The sequence below is a fragment of the Ailuropoda melanoleuca genome, chromosome X, assembly GCF_002007445.2.
Source record: "Ailuropoda melanoleuca isolate Jingjing chromosome X, ASM200744v2, whole genome shotgun sequence".
Lineage (NCBI taxonomy): Eukaryota > Metazoa > Chordata > Mammalia > Carnivora > Ursidae > Ailuropoda > Ailuropoda melanoleuca.
Genome location: NC_048238.1, coordinates 40,258,109 through 40,282,348, shown reverse-complemented (window position 1 = coordinate 40,282,348; position 24,240 = coordinate 40,258,109). Strand labels below are relative to the sequence as shown.

General features: G+C 53.1%; 1 protein-coding gene across 3 annotated transcripts; it reads right to left on the bottom strand.

The window, feature by feature from the left end:
• Positions 1-477: 477 nt before the first annotated feature.
• UBA1 (ubiquitin like modifier activating enzyme 1) lies at positions 478-22,260 on the bottom strand. 3 transcript variants are annotated; one of them, XM_034649075.1, is made up of 27 exons: positions 18,729-18,943; positions 14,409-14,531; positions 14,142-14,258; positions 13,947-14,005; positions 13,672-13,840; positions 13,449-13,583; positions 12,344-12,450; positions 11,997-12,087; positions 11,754-11,886; positions 11,177-11,274; positions 10,952-11,098; positions 10,629-10,805; positions 10,401-10,505; positions 10,233-10,313; positions 9,721-9,876; positions 7,834-7,999; positions 7,484-7,680; positions 5,591-5,655; positions 5,154-5,349; positions 4,383-4,457; positions 4,074-4,263; positions 2,524-2,612; positions 2,143-2,235; positions 1,827-2,018; positions 1,137-1,238; positions 929-1,029; positions 656-797 (listed from the first exon to the last, which is right to left on the bottom strand). In XM_034649075.1, the coding sequence occupies exons 3-27, from the start codon at positions 14,256-14,258 to the stop codon at positions 662-664; spliced, it is 3,177 nt and encodes a 1,058-aa protein (XP_034504966.1). In that variant the 5' UTR covers positions 14,409-14,531; positions 18,729-18,943; the 3' UTR covers positions 656-661. The 3 variants fall into 3 exon arrangements, with proteins under 3 accessions (XP_002917824.2, XP_034504966.1, XP_034504967.1); XM_002917778.4 differs by lacking the exon at positions 14,409-14,531 and having other exon boundaries at positions 478-797; XM_034649076.1 differs by lacking the exons at positions 14,409-14,531; positions 18,729-18,943 and adding an exon at positions 22,108-22,260.
• Positions 22,261-24,240: the final 1,980 nt, after the last annotated feature.

The window sequence follows — 24,240 nt, the reverse complement described above, 5'->3', positions numbered from 1 at the left end:
CAGGCATTCCTGGTGCTGCGAACCATGATGGTAAAGACTTGTCCAGGGGCTCAGTGCTTTAAACCAGGTGGGAAGGGGTCTGTCCCCCCAAGGACATAAGCCATGCTGACCAAGCCCTGGCTGATGGGTCGAAGTTAACTTTCTTCTTCACGGAAGGAACAAGGTTAGAGAAGTGACAGGACTTGCTCAAACACAACTCCCTACTACCTCTCAAAATCAACATGGCAGGCAGGAGCTGGAGCTGGACAAGGTAGGATTTGAACCCGGCTCAAATACAGTCAGATGGATCCAGGTACCTGCACCCTATGCCTCCATCTTCTCCCAAGTGGGGAGGGTGGCAGGAAGAAGTGGCCATTCCTACATTTTCTCTGCCCAGGTAACTGGCAGCTGGCGTGGGGCTGAGCCTTTTGGGCTACCACCTGAACCGGACAGCTCCGGAAGTCCCTTCCTTCCCTGGAATCAGCAGCGCATGCCACATCTGGGTTAATAATTCTTTATTAGGATTCAGGTTCCAAACAAGGTAGAAAGCAGCGGCAAGAGGGGTGCAGGGAGGGGGATGAGGAGGGAACACCAGGCGTGGCTAGCGAGGCCACTGCCAGAGGCCCGATGNGGGGGGGGGGGGGGGGGGGGCCTGGGGCCAGCCTACGGGCGTGGACAGGGGTCAGCGGATGGTGTATCGTACATAGGGGACCTCGACGTCCTCGCCGCTCTCGTCGTTGCAGCACAGCTCAAGCACCAGCGCCCGCACATGGCGGCCCAGCTTTCGCTTCGACACACGGCTTACGATCTCTGTCATCCTGGGGGGGTGGGGGAGCAGAAAGTCAGGGAAGCAAAAAGCGAGGGAGAAGGGTGGGGAGGTGCGGGCAGAGGAGAAGGGCAGCGAACTGGGGTGGAACAGCTGCAAGTGGAGCCCCCTGCCCCAACTCACGGCTGATCCAACCGTTCCTTGAGCTTGGCGGCTGGCATGAAGAAGGAATAGAGCATGGACACACCCTGGGACAGCATGGTGATCTCCAATTTATGCTCTGTCTGGAGGAGGGGGGAGGGGGACAGCAGTGTCATGGGGGTGGACGGCCAGCGAGCCTCGCCTGCACGTTCTGCCTGCAGGTGGGATGACAGTGAGGGAGGGGCCTCACCTTAAAGTAGTCCAGGAACTGTTTGAGCGTCATCTCCTCGCCGTTAGGCTGCAGCCCCTGGACCTCAAAGCGATCCCACAACGTCCACTCCTGGTTATAGTACTGCAGGACAAGGAGTGGGCTGATGGGCTGCGGGCCACCACAGGCTCCAGCCCCAGTAAGTCCTATCCTCGGCCCCCCCCCCCGCCCACCACCACTCAGGCTAACACGTTAAGTCAGATTGCAAGCCTCTTTTGTCAAAAACACGTGGCTTCCGTCGCACCCTGGGCACTGACACCCTTCAGTGACAGATGGCCGACATGGCGTGGTCACTGGGATCCTGTTCTGTTCTCATCTCCTACCCCCTCATCCTCTTTCTCACTCTGCTCTAAAGACTTACTCTTCCTCAAACATGCCAGGCATGCTCCTACCTCCGGACCCTTGGAGAGACTGGTCCCTCTGCCCGGAATGCTCTCCCCCCAGGAGCCTGCATGGTCTACCTCCTCCCCTCCTCCAAGACTGGGCTCGCAGGTCACCTTTTCAGCAGGGCCTTTCCTGACCATCCCACATTTAAAGGCCCCAAACCATCCCCTTGCCACCTGGTACTCAAGTCCTCCTTACTCTGCTCTTTTTTGGGCCATGAAAGCAAACTAAAGCCAGCTTTCGAGAAACATCCGAGCACAAACCTGAAGGCCCTGATAAGGCCCTTACCTGGTGACGGGGTGCGGCAAGGGGTTCAGAGAAGGCAAAGAAGGGCAGGGCCAAGTTGAGGAAACCATTCTTGTAGGAGTCAAGCTGTCGGTGCCCGTGCACCACTTTATACAACTCCAGACACACAAGGCCAACCACAGCTGCTGTGGTCGTGGCAATGGCTGGGATGATCTTCCCTGCAATCAGCTTGCTCTGTGAGGCAGGAAGGGTCAAGACACGTGATAGTTAAGGTAGAAGAGGCTCAGAGCCTGCACAGAATGAACGAACATGGAGAGCTCAAGCCTGGTGGGCGGAATCAGGTCCAGACTTCTCTCACCTTGTGCCGGTCCGCAGGGGGAATGTCATAGTTCTCTGCCCGGAGGTTGGATGCAGCCACAATGAAATCCATATGGAAATTGCTGTCATCATCCTTTTATGAGTGGGGGAGGTGGAAGGTGAAGGGCAGGAGATGAGGAGAGGATCAGAGTCAGAGGAGGAAAAGGATTCCTGGCCCCCGGGGACAGAAGTATCCTCCACTGCAATTACCTGCCGGGCTCTCTCACATCACAAAAGCATGGCTGAGAACATCTATTATGTTCAGGGCCATGTGGCAGGCCCATGATGCAATCCCCATAAAGGCCTGGGGCTGACTCCAGATCCCCACGGACCCGTTCTGTCTAGCCCATCCCCCTGCCTGCCCAGGGCCCCCACCCAGCACCTTCTCAAAGTCGATGGGATACATCTTGAATCCAGGGAGCTTTTCTGGACTGGGCAGTGTGGCCTTGAGCTCCTCGAGACGGCTGTCATCTGCAGGAAGAAAAGGATACCTTTGGCCCTTGAGATCCCAGGCCAGTGTCTGAGGTGGAAACAGGAGCCTGGGCGGGGGCAAGGAGGGCCAAAGATGTTCAGGCAGAGACGACTTAAAAAGGAAAACTATCCTGGGAGAGAGGAGGCACAAGGCAGAGAGGCAGAGCAGGACGAGAGAGCAGAAACCTGAAGGAGACAGAAAGGGGGCAGGTATATTAACAGAGAGTTCTCCAGAGACACTAAGGAAGACATCAGGAGGAGGTGGACATGGACAGACCCAGGTGGGAGAGCTGCAGATCTTGGGAAGAATGTCACAGAAAGAGGTGGGGAGGCATGGAGAATACGGGTAGGAGGGGCAGACAGGGGGATAGAAAAACATACAGAGGGGATACTGGGGGGGAACATGCAGACATGAAGATAGAGGAAAGATACAGGAAGGGGAAAGACGATATGAAGAGCGGAGAACGGGGGCACGAGACATGGAGATGTTATGTATCTCACACATACTTTATAGATATCGTTTATATGTTTTACGTATACCTCACATACGTTATATAGATCTCATGTACAGTTATGCAACCATATACACGTACGTACATATGTACGAGAGGAGAAAAATGGAGGAAATGTTGAAGGAAAGATGGGAAGAAACATACGAGAGGAACACGAGGCAGGTAGAGATTTGGGAAGGGAGACGGGGAGATGACGGAGGAAATGACAGGAGAAAGGAGAAGATCAATGGAGAGGCAGATGGGGAGCATGGAAGGTAAATGCAGGGACAGCGACACAGCTGCAGATGCAGTATCTAGTCTACGGATGGGGAGAGGTACAGAGGAGAGAGAGAGATCCACAGACCGGGGCTCAGCAAACTACGGCTCCGAGCCAAAGTCAGCCTGCCACCAGCTGTATCAATAAAATTTTACTGGAAAACAGCCACACACGTGGCTGCTTTGTGCTTCAACCGCGACAGGTGATTAGCTGCACACACTCTATGGCCTGCAAAGCCTGAGAGTCACTATTTGGCCCCTCACCTAATATGCAGCATGAGCTGGAAGAAAGACGGAGAGAGATGAGAGTTGGAGGGGAGAGACATGGAGAGAGAGATAGGGAGGGAGTGCTGAGGAAAGATATATGGAGAGCAATATTAGGGTGAAGAAGCATACAGAGGAACACAGGGGCCAGATGTCAAGGGAGAGAGACCACTGATGGACATCATATGCCACAGAGATTCTTCCAAGGCAAAACACACAGAAGACCAGAGAGTGGGGAGGACTGAGGGAGACAATTTGGCCCAACCGACCGACCGATCTTCTTCACACTTTAGAAGAAGGGAGGCTCAAAAGAAGGTGTGGGAAGGATCAGGCCCGGGGTGGCAGAGCAGAACCAGGGGCAGAGAACTGCTGGCCTGGGCAGGGGACAAGGCAGGTGGTGACTCCTGGCTGACTGGCCAAACACCCTCACCAACTGAGGCATTGGCGCTCTGCAGCTCCTGGTCAGAGACGTGAATCTTGACGCCAGACTTGGGGGTAAACTCGGGGACCTGCACAGACCGTAGGAGTGTAGCCACAGCAGCTCGGTCCTGAGAGCCTCTCAGCCCATAGGTCTGGGCAAACAGGTTGGCAGCAGCCATCACGTAGTCCAGATGCAGGGGCTGGGGGGAAGGCAGGGCCCAGAAGGGTGAGGACATCAGCTCTCGCCTGATGCGACTGGGCCTCCTTCCCTCCACCCACCCTCCACCTGACCCAAGGAGACCCCAGGGAAGAGACTTACATTGTTGACATCAAAGGTGAGCGGGTGTGGACAGCGTTTGGGCCCAGACCAGAATGGAGCTCCCGAGCTTGTGAGCTAAAGGAACAGAGAGATTTTTGAGGGGCAGAACCTGAAAGCAGAGGCCTCTCTAACAAGCCTAACTCCTGGCTGGGCACACGCAGGGCACTGGAGTCAGTCACGAAAGACCCAGATCATAGGGTCCTGTAGATGGAAGTTCCAACGCCAGCCTGAAACAGGGACCTCTCTGAGCAAACTACCACCAATTCCTGGGCACTTGCTTTGTGAAAGATACACAGCCATTTCACAAACTCTTACAGACTTCCAGGCACTGTACTATTAGTAAGTACCAATAAATCCTCACAAAACCCCCCGTGAGGTAGATTACTATTATGTCTACTTCACGTGTGAGAAGACTGAGGTGCAGAGAAAGTTATGTGCCTTGCCCAAGCGCGAATGGAGCTAGGCTGCGAACCCATACGGATTCCCGTGCCCTCGACTACAAACTTTCTTCCCCATAATCCGTATGGCCGTGGGAGTCGAGCAGGGCTCAGAGCACGCCACAGGCAAAGGAAGCGGAAACACAGGTCTCTTGCTCGAAGGCAAGGCAGCGGGAAAAACAGGTCAGACTTAAGCTGTCTTCTGAGAGCCCCATGCCCTGGGGTACCTGCCACAGCCGGCCTCCTGACGGGGAAGAGCATGTGGGGAGCCCACAGCAAGTTCCTATGTCGGGAAAATGCATCGCACCAAACAGACCTGGCAAGTGGGCATTACCTGGTCGGGAGGGAAGTTATGCAGCAGCTGCCGGATGTTGTTAGAGTACTGGGTGTGCCAGTGGTGGCAGGCCCAGCTCACACAGTCGGCCCAGGTCTGTGGCCGCTGCAGCACCAGGCTGCGCTGCACGGCCTCCAGCACCTCCAGGGGTTGGGTGCCCGCCAGCCGCAGGGTCCGCTCCACAAACTTGGGGTCTCTATCAGGAATTGGAGGGGGTCAGAGGGGCAGGATTACACAGCGGCCCCAAGAGTGGGCTCCAGGGCCACCCCACTTCCTCCACGGAAAGCTACTCCTGACTCCCAGCGGTATGAGGGCCGAGGCTTCCTTGCTCCGTGTGCAAAGTGTGCCTGGTGCTGGGTGTCGCTGGTGACGAAAACAGGCAGGATGCCTTGACGGGCAGGCAGGGGACGGGCTGAATGGGGCGCTGGGTGACTTACGTGAGGTACTGGTTCACATTTTCCGCCGGCTGCTTGAAGAGGCCTTCAAACTCATCCCGAGCCCACTGAAAGACAGAGCAAATGCACGACGTGGAGTGACAGCTGACAACTGGGGATTTGTCATTATAAAGACCATCAGCGAATGTATCCAATTAGAAGAACACCACTGCTCTGAGAAAAGGGAAGACCTCCACTGCTGCTCCCCAATCTTCCCCACTCCCCCATCCTCCGGCACCTCAATTTAAAAACCAACGAACTTTCTGGGCGGTTGTTACACTAGTGTATGTGTGAAAAAAAATTATTCTTAAGGATCTGTGTGCCTTACTAGAGATATGTTATATCTCAATTAAAAAAAATTTAGTTATGTATATTTCACCACAATTTTAAAAAAGGAAAAAAAATTTCAGACCCAAACCAAAAACGATCACCATACAGGCCCTGGGGCTGAGCAGCAAACAAAACAGATATTCTGCACTCTGAAAATTCCTAAGGACAGTAAATGCATTCACTGGGGAGGGAGTTTGGAGGAGAGGACGCCTAGGTTCAATCCCCAGCCCTGCTACCTAATATCTAGGTTTGTGACTTCAGAAATATACAGCAACGCTTACCTGTGCACCCTCCTTCCTAAAACAGACACTTAAGGTAGTAACCATGTGGTGGGGTTGCAAAGAAGAAATGAGCAATATGTATCTACCTAAAGTTTCCTAAACCGGCCCCAGATACGTAGTAATGCCAAGTGCTTTCCAAACCTTGAGGCCGACACTGCTACCGGCCCCATTTCACAGAGGAGGGGTCAGGCAGGAGAGCTGGAGTCCAAAGTCAAACAGTGAGACCACGGTGGGGACACACATATGAACACGCCCACTCTGGAACTCCATGCAGAAGGGAAAGTGGCCAAGGAAACCGGTTTTTCCCTATTTGGTTCTCACCGCCACACTCCTAACTCAACATTCTGAATGGTTTGTTCTTGAAGACTACAGGGTCATTCTCACAGCACAAGAGTTCTCCTCGGGTCACCCTTAGGTTCTGGTTCGTGGCCCTGGTGCCTAGGTGTGTTCACTTGGTAAAAAGTCGGCCTGATGACAGCGTACTGGGCTGTATGCGCACCATCACACACACAGGATTGTCCTGAGAAACCAGCTGCTGAAGCCATTTTGAGCAACAGCTGGGGACACCCGAAGAGGAACTAAGCATTAAAGATCTAAGTTACTACAGGAGATAGTAAAAAATTAGCACTGATTTTGTTCAGCACGAAGGTAGGGTTTGGGTTAGACAGCAGCAGGTCTCAGCTGGGAGCAATCCTGCCCCCCAGCCCCGGGGGATATTTGGCAATGTGTGGAAACATTCTGAGTTGTCGCAACTGCGCGAGAACGCTAGTGGCATCTAGTGGGCAGAAGCCAGGGATGCTGCTAAGCACTGGACACTGCAGAGGATGCCACCCCCCATCGACAAAGAAACGGCTGGCCCCAAATGTCCATATGCCAAAGAGGTCAAGAAACCCTGCTACGCAGAGCGTACTTCCCTCACAGAAGCATGTTACAATATTAAGGAGTGAGGTGCTGTGATATCTGTGATACGTTTCAGCACAAAGAAGGAAAAATACAGCAATCTAAGAAGAAAATGTGTCAAAACATTAACAACTATTAAATCTAGGTGAGGAATGATATTTGAGCATTCATCATACCCATACCACTCTTTGTATTTCTCTACGTGTTCAAAACTTCTCAAATAAAAGAAAATGAATCACTTTAAAAAACCCAGGCTGCTGGATGGGAAGCGAGGGAGGAAGGTTTTGAGAGAAAGCACATCTTGAACTTAGACTTTTGCCACCGGAGGTGGCCTAGCAGCCAAGAAGGTACCTGCCCCCTCCCCTCTCCCCCCACAGCCGATCACCTGCAGGGTGTGCTCAATGGCGTTGGGGAAGTTCTTCAGGGTGCAGATGGGGATGGACTTCTCAGGCGGATCCTGGCTAGAGCTGTACGACTCTGTCAGGAAGGGGATCACCACCTGCACGTTGCCCTTGGTGCCCAGTGTGCCAGACTCTAGCAGCGGCTTACGGTAGTACACACAGCGGCGGTCCATGTACATGCCTATGGGGGGGGAGACCATGTGTGCATCAGGAAAGGAATGTCAATAGAGAATGGAAAGATAGACACCCCTGGCACACCCACACCCACACATACACACGTGCACACACGTGCACCGCCTTTGCCCCTGACCACCTCGCCCGCCTCCAAACTCACGGGCATCCACATTGTCGAGGGCATTGGCCACACCATCCAGGTTTTGGAAGAAATCGTCATCGTAGATGCGCTCTGTGTCAGGGCCCACACGGTTCTGGTGGCTTGTCACCCGGATGTGCGGATTCATCTGGCGCACAGCTGCAGCGGCTGTGTCAGACTTTAACTTCTAGGGGGACAAGGGCGGGAGGGGAACATGGGGCTCAGTTATTCATGCATTCACCCAACAAACCTCTCTAGAGCCGTCCTCCTAAACATGGATTTACTTAATGCCTGGGAAGAACCAGGCTCTGAATTCAGAAGGCTCCCCGATTTAGGAGACAGTCTGCGACAGCACCACATGACCATGGCTGTGACAGAGGTGGCAGGGGGCTCAGTGGAAAGGGAAGCAGTGAACAAATGCAGACCGGAGGCAAGAGGCCAGCCACTCTGCTTCTATGCCTACCCAACATCTACTGTTCTTTCAGATAACAGCACCCAGGGCTGGGATCCATCCTCTTGAACGAAACAGGATCCTTTCAAAGCCCAGGTCAGGTCGTGAATGTCCCTCCTCTGCTCAAAACCCTCCCCTGGCTCCCCCCTCCACAGAAGGGAAAAGGAGTTGGCCCCCACTTCCCCTGGCTCATCTCCTACCCTCCTCCCCGCCATCAGGATCCTGGCCTAGAGTGCTCTGAACCCAGAAAAGGGGGGTGCTCTACTCCCTTCCACCCTCCAGGTCTGCAGAACTGAGCCCTTCCCTAACCGCTATAATCAAAACTGCCTACCCATCTTCCGGGCCTGGCCGACTTCACTTGCTTTTGTTTGTTTCCTTTGCGCAGCACTTGTCAACATTAACTCCAAACCTCACCGTTAACTCCAAACCACACCATTACACTATGTTGATTGCTTATGGTCTGCCCTCCCTGCTCTAGAATCTTTGTTTCTTTGCTGTACCCCAAGTGCCGAGAGCAGTGCCTAGGCCAATGGCTACCTGGTGACTAAGTCAATGAATGGAAAGGGGAACAGATCCTGGGCAGGCACAAACGGCACTGTCCCCCCACGGAAGGCCTCACAGCTCGAGCCATGTATGGCCCAGGCTCCATCTGGCAGGGAAGAGTGAACCCAGCACAAATGTTCTCCTAGGGAAGGCCTGCTGGCAAGGTCGGCCCTTGGTTGGCATCTGGGAACCTGGATTTCGGGAGGGTTCTCACTGTGCCTTACCTGGTAAGGGTGGCTCACTATGCCTAGACTGCTCATGCAAAGTGTGGTTTCTGCTGAACTCCTGCTTTCCTTCTGGGAGGCAGGAATTTGGGTAAGTGCCCAGTAGAGGGTGCCTACGTGACCAGCCCACAGTACAAGCCCTGGGCACTGAGTCTCTAAAGAGCTTCCCTGGTCGGCAACATTTCACATGTGTTGTCACAACTCGCTACTGGGGGAGTTAAATGCATCCCATGCGACTCCACTGGGAGAGGAGTCTTGGAAGCTTATGCCTGGTCTCCCGCAGACTTCGCCCCGGGCACCTTTTCCCTTTGCTGATTGTGCTCTGCATCCTTTTGCTGGAAGAAATCATAGCCGTGAATATGGCTATAAGCCGAGTCCTGTGAGTTCTCCTAGTCAATCACTGAACTTGGGGGCTGTTTGGGGGTCCCCCAACACACTGTCCCAACCAACACTAATAAGAGGTTAAAGAAAAAAAAAAGAAAAAGAAGAAAAAAAAGAGAGATGAAAAACGGCAGATTCAATGCAAGGATACTCAAGAAACGTTTGCTGAATGAGTGACGCAGAAAAACTAAGAGAAAGAGCTGAAGGAAAAAGGTGGAAACGCCTCCCTCCTTTCCAGAAAGAATGGAAACAAAAGACAGGAGCAAAGCCAGAGGACAAAATCCCACCCTCCCTCCCCACCCCACTCACCGTGACATCCCAGGGCCGGAACAGAAACTGCCGGTTCAGATTTGACTTCTCAATAGTGTCCATGTCTGTGACAACAATTTCTCCGCCCTCCGCACAGCCCAGCCCAATCATGGCGAAGTTCTTGAGCAGCTCACAGCCAATGGCTCCTGCACCCACCTAGGAGGCAGCCGAGAAGAGAGACAGAGGCTGGCTGGAGTAACACAGGTGAGTGTGACGGTATACGTTACTCCTCCCTCCCCCCAAAGACAGCAAGAGGAGGCAAAGTGGGGCTAATGCCACATCCTCAAGTCCCAGAACTACAAGAAACAACCCAGAGCCATTTGAGGGAAGGCAGCGCCAGAGGGGGGGACAGAAACAGAAGGACGCACCAGGCCTTCCTTCGAGATAAAGAACATGGCAAAAGGCATGCAACGGAGGTACAAGAACCAAAAGACCCTCTCTCGGGAGGCAGGAGACTCCAGAAGAGGTGGCCAGAGGCCTGGGAGGTGCAGGTGTCTAAGGGGATCACTCACTAGAAAGTACTTCTGCCTGCCCAACTTCTCTTGCAGGTCGGAGCCAAACACGGCCACCTGCCCATCGTAACGGTTCTGGCGCTGAGGAGTGCAAAGGGAGGAGAGTGAGAGGGAGCCTCACCAGAAATGCCCCCAATGACGTCTTCCCCATGGGCCCCACTCGCATACCGGATGGCACTTGTCCTCCGTGAGGGCCTCTTTGTCCTCAGGGAGACACTCCAGGGCATCAAAGTACAGCCACTGCATGATGGGCATAAACTTCCCAGAGCAGGCCTGGGGATTGGGAAGGAGAGAAGAAGCGGTCAGTGGTTAATCGGGGCAGATGGACAATAAGTGATGGAGTCAGGGAGGTGCCTGGCCCACCTCCCAACCCTGCCCTTCTCCACCCACGCTGACCTTCATGACCTCCTGGGCAGCCAGGCCCCCGATGAAAGCGTTTACAGGTGCCAGATCCCCAGCAGCCACATAGGCCAGCTTTCGGATGAGGTCCTCGTCCAGGTTGTCCTGCTGCACTGCTCGCAGGGCTTGTGCATTCACAGCCCGGGCTAAGGTCACCAGCTCTGTCGCATCCTCCTGGTGGGGCAGAAGAAACCAAGAAGGCACATGTCAGGCCACTGTGGGAAGAGGGATGGAGAGGGGAAAAAGGGAGGGACAGTAGACGGGTAGAGGCATAGCGGGCCTTCAGTGCCAAGGTCACCTTCCCTGGTTGGCCCACCCACCTCATTGCGGGGCCGAGGGGGCCGGCCATGCTGAGCACAGAACTGGTGAAGGGCCTGGAAGCCAATGTGCAGCTGGGCAGGCCGGGAATACTTGGCAAAGTCCGTCATCACGAAGTCAGGCTCTGCCAGTGAGGCCAGCAAGGATTTCTGTGGGGGGGGGGCAGGGCATCAGAGCCTAGAAATGCCCAGAATCACTCCCCACCCACCAACCCCCACCACACTCACAAAGCTGATCTTCTTAGGTACTTTGACCTGACTGACAATGCCTCCACGGATGTAATCGGAGAAGTTGGAGGTGTCACAGATGCTAAAGGTGTAAGGACCTAGGTAGACAGGGAGAGGGTCAGGCTACCCGCCCTCCCTGAAGCCCACAACTCCCCCAACATAAGGGAAAAATCCATGGATTTTCAGGGAGCTCAGTCATCAGGAGCCAAGACCCAGCCCCGGATTCTACTTGGACATCAGAAACCATCTCCCCTCTGCCCAAGACCCAAGCTCAGAACCCACAAGACCCTGTGCTCTTGGATCCAAGTCCACACTAGAAGACACTCTCTGCTCCTTGTCTGCATCAGCTCAGACATGAGTGGATCCTCCGATCTACTCTGTTCAATTGCCAGAGACCTTTTCCCCACCAGTGCAGATACCAGGGACCTATTCTCCTACAAACAGCTCGAACACGAGACAGCACCTCTACCCCAGGCCCACCAGCTCTGGCTGGACCTCAGGGGGGTCTGTCTCTCCTCGCTCAGAGCCCAGGGTCATACCTCCTATCACCCCTGATTCCTCCACAGCCCTAGCTCACCCAAGACTTTGATCTCCATGGGCTGACTTCCATTGAGTTCAACCATGCCCTGTACTTCTGAAAAGGAGACAAAGTCGCCATTCTCAAACCCGTGTCGGGCCTCATCCAGGCAGGTGACCACACCAGGACTGTCCTGGTTAAAGAAGAAGTGAGCCTCAGAGGCAGGTTCGGGGTACCAGGAGCAGAAAGAAGGCCTGCTGCTGCCCATCCACCTGCCAGGACCCCTGAGGCTGGTCTCCTCACCTTGGTGACCATAGAAACCATAGCACTGAGTGGCTGCTCCCCGTTGGAATCTGTGAGGATCATTTCCTCTCCAAAGTCGCAGAAGAGCTGCCTGTAAAGGGAGGCAACAGGGCTGATGCCCCAGAGTCCCATGCGCGTGGGGATCTGCATGTCCCTTGAGACGCAGTGAATACTTGCTGAGCAAATTCAGCCCATCACTGCTGGGAATCACACAGTGCTCATGTCACGTGGGGAGAGGTGGACACAAAGAATCCAGAACCCGAGTGGCAGAGGGGCAGGGCGGTGAGAGCTCAGGGGTCTTGGCCCGGGCCTGGCAGGGGTCGGGGAACCAGGGTGGGGGCACTCACCCAAACAGGCCCCTCGTGTCTGCCACCACCAGCTTGATGCCACGGTTGTGACAGAACTCACCGACCCGCAGCTGGTCCTCCAGGGGGGTGTTGGTGAGGACCACCACCTGTGGAGAGGTGCAGGCTGAGGGCAAGGGCACGGCACTGGGGCAAAGGGGAGAGAATAATGGAGAAGGAGGGTGGTGCCAGGGGGCTCAGAAGAATCCTTAAAGCTTTCAAAGCATCTACCATGGTTCAGTAGATACTCTCACAAAGTATCTACTATGTATCAGATTCAGCCAGGATGAAACCCAGAGAAGAGAGAAATGCCAGTCCCTCCATCAGGGCAGGCAAGGTAGCTGGCAAGGTAACGAGGCAGCCAGGAGAGAGTGTGGAGAAGAGCTGACTCATTTACGCACCCACACCCACCGCTGCCTGCCTACAACCCTGCCTTGCCCTGTGAGACACAGAAGTAAACCCCCCTCCGCAGCCAAAGTCTGAGCTCACTCCTACCACACCCACTTGCTCCCAATTCTCCAGACAATGCCTGCTGAAGCGGGTGCCTTGGGACTTCGCTTTCTGTCTGAACGCCCACCCTTCCCCACCAGGGCCAGTTCCTACAACTACCTCAGGTTCGGTGGCAGCGGGGCCCCCGCTGGGACGCCCCAGGGCAGAATCTCGGCTCCCACAGCTCCTCTTTCCGGCTCAGAGTTTTTATTTAACAAATAACCAGATGGCCCTTGTCACGTGCCAGCTGCTATTCTAAGCACTCAGCCCTCACAAAAACTCTATGAAGTAGGTATTACTATCGGTCCCAAGTCCACAAACGAGAAAAAAATAAAACAGAGGAGATCGAGCAACCTGCCTGAGGTCACACTGGTAGGGCTGGAGACCCACGCTAGGGCAGTCTGGCTCCAGCCTGTGCTCACAACCACTACGCTCCATGGGTCTGCCCAGTTACACCCCTGCTCCCGAAAAGGCAGGTCCAGGGTCTAAATCCCACCTGCGTCTCCAACATGAAACCTGGCACGGAGGCTGGCCCATTTACCAGAGAACTAATGAACAAAGCAAAGATGGACTTGGAGAAAACTGGGCAGGAGGCTGGGTGGTGCGCCCCCCAAAGTACCTGAAAGCCACTAAGGAAGTCCTCGACCAGAGGCCCGGTGTAGGCACTGACAGGCACGTAGCTGTTGAGCTCGGCAAGGCGGGGCTGGGACACCTCAGCCCGGTTTTTACCGATGTCCTCCTCCCGCAGGTAGAACTGTAAAGGGGAGCCAGGGAGGAAGGGAGTGGCGGCAGAGCCCGGAGGACTGGCACCCCCACCAGGGAGAAGGGCTGTCAAGAGGTACCTGGGAAGAGAGGTCAGCCCACTGGGCAGTGCCCTGGTCATGCAGGGTGACAGCCTTGACCCCACCAAGGATGATGTTCTTGGCAATCTCCACGCCCAGGCCCCGCAGGCCTGACACCAGGACGCTCGAGGTCTGGAGCCGCTTCATGGCCTCATGGCCCAACACGTACCTGCCAGGTGGGGGGGGGGGAAGTGTTCCGGGTCAAGGTCTAGCCCCCCAGACCCTGTCCTCCCAGTGCCCCTGCCGCTGCTTGGTCCAACCTAGTCTCCACTTACAGCTGCCGGGAGTAAAGGCCCTCATCTATGTCTGCTTCACTGCCGTTCTTCGCCATTCCCTACGGACAGAGGAGAAGAACAGGTTTGGGGAGATACACAGAGGAAGGCGCGGACAGATGCATGGTGATACGGAAGGCTCTCCCACCCACCACTCCCACCACCCTGCCTGCCAGGGTCCAGAAAGAAGACACTTACGTTGGTTGGCACCGAGGGCACTTGGGACAACACGGAGTGGGCAGGGGAACAGTTAGAACCCGGCTTTGGATCAGGCCCGGACACGCGACGTTTCTTGGACAGCGGCGAGCTGGACATCTGGAAGGGAAAAGGAGGGTCAGAGGTGAGCCTGGGGCATGTGAGTGTTGCAGCTGGTTAGTGGTGACTGTGGGGGGAAGGGAAGACTTAAGGGCTGGTATCTCCGTTTTATAGAAGAGGAGGCAGGTACAGAGAGGTGAGGTGACTTGCCCAGGGTCACACAGCTGTCAGAGCTAAGATCTGAACCCAGGTGGTCTGGCTTGCAATCCATGCTGCTGACCACTAGGCCATTCGCCTTTCTCCCCAGCCCAGCATGAGGGAGAGACTCCAGTCCTGCAGGGTGAGAGGAGTGACATGAAGAATGTCCTTGTGGGAAAGTCAGAGGAGGGTGTAGGCTCAGGTCAGACCCTGCCACTCCTTGACAAACCTCATTTAAGCCCTGTGGGCTCAGTTCCCTCACCTGTGCAATAGGGCTGACAGGGCCACTTACCTACCCCACGGAGTTGCCGAAGTGATGAGAGAGAGCCCAGACCACAGAGCCTGGCACAGAGCAGGTAGGCAACAACAAGCAGCCATTCTCCTCCCCCTTAACCCCGGCGACAGGGGCGCAGGAGGGAAACGCGGCTTAGACTTCCATCAGAGTGGCATGATGGCAGGAGACACCTTGCCAGAGACCCAGTCCCCGGAGGGGCTCAGGGAAGAGAGTTTTCCAAAGCCCACCCCACCCGTCCCCCCAGTTCCGGGAAGGGAAAGGCCCAAGCCAATGAAAGAGGTCACAGGGAGAGGGAAAACACACTTCCCAAGCCCTGGCTGCATGTGGAGCCCCTTAAACAGGTTAAGGATAATGGCAGCTGAATGTTTATTAGGAATCCTCCCTGTGCCAGATGTCATACTAAGCACTTTAGGAGCCTTGCCTCACTTTGTCCTCAGGGCGTCTCCATGAGATGTGGACTACTATCTATCAGTAACATCCCCCAACTCACACTGGAGGAAAAAAATTCACCTGGGGACATTTGGTGGTGACTTGACCCAGACCAGGATCTGCTGACCCAGAAGCCTAGGCTGCCGCCCAGTGTTACCACATTTCACGCCCTCAATGGTCCTGACCCCACAAAGCAGGGCTGAGCACCCTTGCCAGAAAAATGAGAAAACCTGAGCTCCCGAGATAAGTTAACCTGCCGAGCATCACACACACTGAGTCCCAAAAACAGAACAATAGAGCCTGCTGTGGGAGTGAAATCTGTGTGTGACTGGATCCATATGCCGGAGACAACAGGACCCTCAATCATTTCCCCTCACCACCAATGCTCTCCTAAGTTGCTGTCCTCCTACACTGGGCCTTTTCTGACCCCCCAATCACACTGAGCATCCCCAATGTACCTAAAATTCCATCTTGGCACCTGTCAACACTCTGACACTAAGCAAGAAGACAGGAGCTCCCTATCATCTACCAAGGGCTCACTGCCTGTCAATCACAGGGTAAAGGGCTTTGTCTAATCCCAACAATGCCCACCAACATGATAACCTCATGCCCACATCACAAGTAAGAAAACAAAGGCTCAGAGAACTCAATCACTTGCCCACAGTCACGCAGCTGGTGTGGGCCTGTTTGCCAAATGCCTCCTGGGAGAAGAGTCAGGACCCAGCTCAGGACCCAGCCCTCAGTTAGAGAGGCTAAGGGATGAGGTGTGAGGGAGGAGGACCCAGAAGGCAGGAGGCTGGCTAGGGTCCTGGAGCCAACCAACTTAATGACTAGGAATACAAAGCACTAACCTGGACAAGAAAAAGTTGGTGAATTAGTATAGAGACCAAAGCAAATCATAATTTTTCCATTTACTGACTCTCTGACCTAGGGAAGGAATCTCATTTACCGAGCCCCATTTTCTCCAAAAGCAGGGACAAACAGAACTATCCTCAAGATGCTGCTGGAAAGGTTAAAAAAGTCTACTTCTGTGGACATAAGTAAGCTCCTCCCTGGACACCCACAGTGACCTCCATTACTTAGTTATTTATTTGCCTTGTCACTGGTTTGCTCTGTCTGGGACACACCATCTCCCTTGCTTCCTAAATCAGGGATGATCCAGGGCCAGAGAGATCTTTAATATCTGCACTTTTTATCTCCGGATTCCTATTGCTGCCAGCCAGGGTCTATAAGCAGGTTTTGGGTGACTGTTCCAGAAAAGATTTCAATTGCAGAGATTTGGAACAGCCCAGTCTCAAGGCAAGGAGGAGGACTCTGGGGCAGAAACCCCAAAGAGGAGCTAAAAATTCCCCCACCCGCAGTACAAAATGGATACCCTTTCTCCCTCAACATATGCTCAGGCCCCAATTAGGACGCATATACTATCCATTGTTCAGCAAAGCTGAACTGGGGCTTAGAGAGTTTCAGAACTTGCCTGAGGTCTCCAAACTGGTGATTTTGAAGCCTGAGCATTCTCTCCCACCCAAACCAGAGAAGAAGGTTTGAGGTAGGAGTCCTGGAGCAGGTTTGAGAGGGGGCAGGCACAGGGTCAGGTTATCAGGATGGAGAAGCTAGGGCACAGGATGCTGGGGCCTGTCAAGGCTCCTGGGAGGGATTAACTGAGAAGTCCCTGGGAACATAAAAGAGAGGAGTCAGGAAGTAGTTGTTTGAGCCCATGGAGGCTCAGACGGAGATGGAAAAGGGGGTTAGAAGTCATGGGAGGTGGGCAGGGCAGGGCCAGACCAGGTTGTTAAGACCCATATCTGGGTCTTTGGAAAGGATCTTCTAGGGAAAGGCCAGGAAATTGCACTAGAGGCCCCCTGAGGCTGCAAAGAGGTAGGAGGGCAGCAGCTGCGGCCCATGGAAGCTACACGGGGAATGGGTGGGGGATTCTGGGGCCCAAGGAGGCTGCAGGAAGATGCAGGGGTCTGGGGGGAGGTGTGTTTTCCATCAGGAGGATGCTGGGGCCCTAGGGGTCTCTGCAGATGGATGCTGTTGGCACAGAAAAACCTTTGACCAAAAATAACAGGTACTTGTGGGGACAGAAGTGTCTCTGACACCAATGTCACAGTCCCCGGAGGCTCTAAGGTGAATGCTGAGTCCTAGGGTAGGGCTGGGGAGGAATCTCTAATGGAGCACAAAAGCCTTGTATTGCTCTCTGATTGGTACATGCTAGGTACAGCAGCTGCTCTGACGGAGTGGAAAGGGGAGGCTGAGCCCAGACAGTTCTGGCCCTAAAAAGTTCAGTAAGCAGATACTGGCTAGGTCTCCAAGTAGGGCTGGGTTTCTCTGATCAATTATGTGGAATCCCATGGAGGCTCCGAGAATAGATGCTGAGAAGGAGATTTTCAACTCTGAAGACAATTGGGCCTGTTAGGGGAAGGGACATATGACAATGATGTTGGGGTCCTACGAACCTAAAGGCCTCTAACTGATGCTAGGGACCTTGAAAGACTCTGAGGGCAGATTCTGAGGCCTGATGTGAGGTTAAGGGATCTGTGAGAGAAACTGCAACCCTGGTTGGCTTTTGAAGGCAGAGGTTGAGTGAAGGGTGGGGTTTGAGGTGAGTCTGACGGAGGGGGCTAGAAGGCAACAGGGTCTGCAAGGGCAGGCGCTGGCCGGGGGGGATCTGTGATGGAGAATTATGTATCCAAACAGTTCTGCCCTGGCATCTGGTCCTCTGGGAGGCTCTGAGGGAACATCCTGGGAGTTAAGGAGTGTGTGATCAGGGAGCTGCTGAGGCCCACAAGAGGCAGTCTCCAAAGAGAATACTGAGACCGTGAAAAAGGGCATTCCCTTAAAGTACAGGAAGTCTCTAAAAGCAGATACTAGAAATTAAAGGAGTCTCTAAAGGTAAATGTTAAGGAGAACCTCTGATTAGAAATGCTGGGCCCAGAGGGCTTTCTGATGGAAGATGCCAGGGCCAGGTCGGGGTTGGAGATGTGGAGAATGGGTCTCTGACATGGAAGCCAGGCCCAAATCGTCTTTCACAGGGTCTCCTTCCCTCGGAGGCTCTGAGGGTTGATAATGCCTGTGTGAGTTGGGGGAGGAGGGAGAGCGATCTGAAGGAAGCTGCTAGAGAAGACTTAAAGAAACGAAGACCCTCCCCAGGGTCTAGCCCCTCTTAGAAGCTGTGAGAGCAAATACTGAAGGACTAGGAGGGTCTGAAAGCAGATTCTGGGGTAGGGCTTTAATGGCATACATTGGTGGGGGGCTTCGACCAGGAATGTCAATCCCATAAGTCTCTACTGGCGACTGAGGGGCGTTCTGACTTGCGATACAAGGTTCAGGACAGGGTCCCGGTCCCTGACTAGGGATACTGGGCCTGAGTCTCCAAAACCAGATGCTGGGGGGTCTGACCCCAAGGTCAGATTTCGGAGCCAGAGGGCTGGTCCACGATGGGAAACGTCGACCCCGCCCCAAGATCTGTCCCCCTCCCCACAGATCCCTAATATCCGAGTCACCACCGCCCATCCCGACAACAGCCTGGCCCAGCGCCGACCCAGGCTCCTCTAATGCTTCCCGAAACCCCTGCCCCAGCCAAGGCGCTGAGAAAGGCCGTTTGTTACCAATGCCGGTTCCCCGGGTCGTGCCGCCGCCAACTCCTCTAGGAGCCGAAGCCAAGCCCGGCCGCCACCCTCCTCCTTCTCCTCCTCCTCCTCCCCGCCGCCTGGGCGTTCTAGAATCGCCGCCGCCTGGGCCGCCTTCTCCTCCCCCGGCCGTCGTGGTAGTGCTCTTCCCTACCACCTCCTTCGCCTCCGCCGCCGACACAAGATGGCGGCCGCAGAGCCCGAGGCCGGAACAAAACCTTGAGCCCCACCCCCCAGGAACCCGGATGCAGGCAGGCCGCGCCCATTCATGAATCATGTATAATGGTCCCTGCCCGCTGTGACTCATTCGAAGAGGAAGAGCTCCACCTGGTGGCCAGGGTGGCAGCAACTAGGAAAACAGGTTAAAAAAAAAACACCAAAAAACCATAGAGGCCACGCCCCATGAAACGTGAAGAAAGAATACATTGTTGCAGCCAGGCTGCCAAGGAAACTAAGAAAGGACCCCAAGGCTACATTTCCTGATCATGAATTATGCATGAGGCCGGGTGGTTGTTGGACTAACTCCCTGCGACCAAAAAGCCAATGTTAAAACATGGAAGCCACGCCCCGTTGTCATGAATAATTAATAACCTTACAGCCTCCCGGAAGCCAAGGAGACCAAGGCCACATCTTATCATGAATAATGCATGACGCCCGGTGGGCTGGAACAAAAGGTACAGGTCCGCCTATTGCCGCATCTAATACCCTGTAAGCAGGGAAAAAGGGCTACCACAGGGAAAACACACTCCCCCGGCTTATCAATAATGAATGATGATGCTGCAGCAGCTCAACCTGGAAACTCAGGTCAAGAACGGTCCCACCTAGTTACTTATGAATTATGTATGAGGCTGGATGGACAGAAACACTCAAGACAGCCCTGCCCTGCTAGTAGGGATTATAGTACTCCAGCCAAGGCAGCGCAGCCACGCCTTCCTGTTCATGAATAATGAAAGCCGATGCTGCAGAGCTACAGGGGAAACCCAGGGGAAGTGTAGCTGCCTTCTCCCCACCCGTGACTAACACCAGGGCTCCCTTGGTCCAACCGAATCTAGACTAATATTCCTTTGGCAGGTGCTTCAGTTTCCACAACTGTAAAATGGGGATAGTAATGGAATCCATTTACCTCATAAAGGCAAAATGTGCTATTATGAAAATCAGAGAATATGGATTATGGTGTGAGCTGGCAGTGCTGACACAGGGCGCTGTTAAATTCAAGTATTATATATTAACATAAAAGAAATAAATATATAATATATAAATATATTAAATATAATATATATATAAATATAAAATATATATATTTATATTAATATAAAACTAGTTATGGGTGAGGGTTTACTCAGCCACTAGAGAAACCCCCAACTTGGGGCATTATTTAAAAAACAATGTCTTGACCAGACGATGAAATCTTATTCAGGACTAAAAAAAAAAACACAATACCTTGAGACAACCAACTGCCCAGAAGGAGAATGGAAAATAGAATGCTAAGGCCACCAATGTCCACTGAATAGGTAGGATAGAGGACCAGGTCACCAGAGAAACAACTATATACCAAACCCTCAGGTACACAATAAGCACCCGATACATTTCTCTCAAATAACAACAGATCATATTAACAGATCGCATATTACAGTGATGTGTCCTTTCCATGCCCTGTGCCATTGATCTCAGGAATTCAGAGCAGGAAATCGGTTCCTTCCTGGCCTTCAGGTTTTAGTTCAAAGGTGACCTCCTAAGAGAGTGCTTGAACCCTCACAAAAATCATTTCCACCCACTGATGACTAGCTGTGTGACCTGGGGCCAGACACTTCACTTCTCTGGGCCACTGTTTTCCCACCCATAAAATGAGAACAGTAACCTACCTTGTGATGAAGTTTAAATGAGCAAACGGGCAGAAAGGGCTTAGAACAGTGCCAGGCACAAGTGCTATATGACTAACGTTAGTAGTAGTACATGCCATTAAAGTGGTGGCGGCGGGGGGAGACATTGTGGCATTTGACTAAGGCTATAGACTGGAACTAGATTGACTGGGTTTGAATCCTGGCTCAGGCACTCACTGACTGAGTAACTTTAGGCAAATTACTTAGCCTCCCGGTGTCCCAGTTTCCTCATCTATAAAATGCGATAATAATAACCTACCACCTAGGATTGTTGTGGGGATTAAATGGGCTAATAAAGTGTGAAATGAGTGTAAACCCATCTGATTATCATTATGCCCATACCCATTTGCAGGCTCACGGAAAGATTTGCCAAAGATCACACAGCTGGCAAGGATCTATGGGATTTGAACCTAGAGCCTGTGTTGATAATCTGGAATTACTGGGCCATAAGGAATGAACAATGTAGGAGGCCTCACCCCTTCGCTAGATATAAGGCTTAATTAAATCCTGGAACCTGTAAGCGAAAGCTAACAGCGGGTCATGCAAATGAAACCATAAAAGCTACGCCCCTCATGAATTATGCACAATTACGCCCCTAGAAAGGCCACAGAAAACTCGGGGCGCTACTCACCTTTACGATTAATCAATGAGTTCTAGTTTGCCCGGCGGACTGCAGAACGCCCCTTCAGCACACCCCTCCAGCACGCTGATCCGCCCCCTCGTGAATAATTCACAAGCCGATACTTCCAGCGGACCAGGTGCGAAAGATGCAAGAGTGGGCTTCCTCAACAGCCCCACCTCCTCATGAATAATGAAAAAGCCGCGGCCAGCGAAGGCCCGGGAGCATGCTGTCCCCTCGGGAAGAGCCTAGCACACTGGGCTTCGGCGTCCCTTCCACAGGCTGGCCTCGGGGTCCCTCTCCCTAAGAACGTGTGGGCTCCGATCTGTCCGGTCGCCTCGCCGCGAGTACCCAAGCGCGGGGGGACCTCATCATAGAACCAGAGAGGTCACAAAGGCCATAGATACATCCACAATGCCACGTCGGTCCTGAACGTTCCCACTGTCACAGGAGCTTTCCTGAAACAAGCTCTCCCAAAATTCCGCCTTGACTTCAGGAACCTCAAACTTCGCCTCTCCCTTTGGGGAGGACCCCCAAATCCTGCCTCATGGACAGAGAACTCATACACGGACCTTAAAGGGTCTCCTCAAACATCCCCCTAAACCCTGTCTCCGAGGGGTGTAAAGCCTGCCTCCGAGGGGTATATAAATCCTGCCTCCCAGTGATACTCCCTAAAACAGACTCAAAATCCCATCCCGGTGTCCCCAAATGCCACTTCCTAAGGGACCCCTCAATAACAGCCATCCCGAAAAGCCACCCCGGGCCCAGAGCTCCAAATGTGCCCATGAGGGGATCCCCCACATTGAGCCCCCTCCCCCAAATGCTGTCTAGGGTTTGGGGGCACCGTGCTCCAGCTCACCCCCTGCGCCGGGCGGAAGCCTCGCCTTCCTGCTGGAGATGAGCCGAAGCCACGGGGCAACGGAAGAGCAAACCACCTCCGTCGTACAAGAGCCAGAGTTTGCGCGGAGCTCGGAAGCGCGGGGCCTTGAAGGGCCCCCGGTTTGGGACGTACCACAGATGTTTAGCTAGAGGGGCGCCCGCCCCTGTTCCCGCGCCGTCGGTGCCCGCGTCGGACCTAGACACCCCTACGGGTTGTGGTACTTTCCGAGCGCGCGAGGCATGCTGGGAGTGGTAGTTCTGTCTGGCCAGTGCCTGGTGCACGTGGTGGGCTACAGCGCCCAGAATATGGGAAAATGTAAACCTGGGCTGTGGAATTCTGGGAGCTGTACTCTGGGGGATGGGAAAGGGGAGTGGAACATGGGGTACCTCCAGATGTAAAGGCACACCCATCCTACAGATGGGAAGCCTGAGGCTCAGAGGGCCAAAGGAGTTCATTCATTTGGCATTCATGGAGTTCAAGCTGTGGGCCAGGAGCTAGGGATTCCTTCCTTGCCCTCACGGAACCGACATTCTAGCGAGAGAAACAGACCATAAATATAGCAAATGAGTAAAAATTATAGTTTCTTATATAAAGATTATGATAGATATATGTGACTATAATATAAATTATATGTAGTAAAATATACGTATAAATACATAGTTGACGTAACATGATAGCTAGTGTCAATATGTAAATAATTTACATCTGTATGTAATAAAAGTCTTAAATACATTGTGTGTATTCTATATTCATACGTGAACATATAATTAAAGATATACCTAAATACGTGTTGTATATATGTATGTGACAACTGCCAAGTGCTAGGGAGAGAAACAGAACAAGATAAGGGGAAATCTATGGGGTCAGGTTGCATTTTTCGTGTGATCAAAGAAGGCCTTGCTGAGAAGGTGATGTTTGAGCAAAGGTGTTTAACAGAAAATACCTTATCGCAAATTCTGTATCTCACATCCTGTCGATAACCTCCAGATTTATTCATTTGAAAGGGATTTCTTGAGTGCCTACTAAGCACAGAGCTCTGGGAACACAGCAAAGAACATACGAAGGAGACTGCCCTTACAACAGTCAAGAACACTGTTCCATCAGATCTTTTCCTTCTTATTTATCTTTTGCCTCACCTCAGACAGACCTCCCCAGATACTCCCGGTAAAGTAGTCAGAGACCACCTCTCTGAGGAAGCAGCAAGTGAAAAGTGAGGAAGCAGGCCATGTGTCACATGGGGGAAAGCATTCCGGACAGAGGGATCATCAGGTGCAAAGCCTTGAGGTTGTAAGTTCCTGTCTGAGGAAGAGTGCAGAAGTCTGTGTAGTCAGAGACGAGGGAGGAAGGCAGGACACTGGTGATGAGATATGAGGCCATGTCAAGGAGGGTATTATAAGCCAGGCTGAGATGTTTAGGTTTTGTTCTAAGATCTGTGGGGAGCCATGATAGGATTTTAAGCAGAGGAGTCACATTATATAAATTATATTTTAGCGTAAACAAGCTGGTTGCTCTATATGGAGAGAGAACAAACTGTAAGGAGAAAGATGGGAGCAGAGAAACCAGGGGAAAGGCCACTGCAGGAGTCCAGAAGTGATGAGACAGGATCAGACTAAGATGGTAAAAGGGGGGGTGGTGAGGAGAGATTCAATCTTGGATTGATTTTGAAGGTAAAGATGCCAGGATTTGCCAAGAGATCAGACACAGGACTTGAAAAGTAGAGAGGAGTCCTGGCTGACCCCCAGGTTATAAGCCTGAGCAGCTGGGACGATGGCGTTGTCATCAACCGACATGGGAAATTCTCCATTAGGACCAGGTGTAGGGCAAGATCAGGCGTTTGTTTTCGGATTGTTACATTCGAGATGCACGTTGGACATCCAAGTTGTGGTATGTGTTGGTTGAGTGAACAGTTGGGGACCAGGCGTGAAATTCAGGGGATGGAGGGAGGTCTGGGGCTGCAGATATGGATTTGGGGACCATCAGAGGGGACAGCTGAAGCTATGGGTGTGGCCCAGTTCTTGTCTGAAGAATCGATTGCCCTCAAATGGATCAGTGGGAGTAACTGAGGCAGGATTTGGACTTTCCGAAGTGAGAAGAAAGAGCATTCCAGTTGGA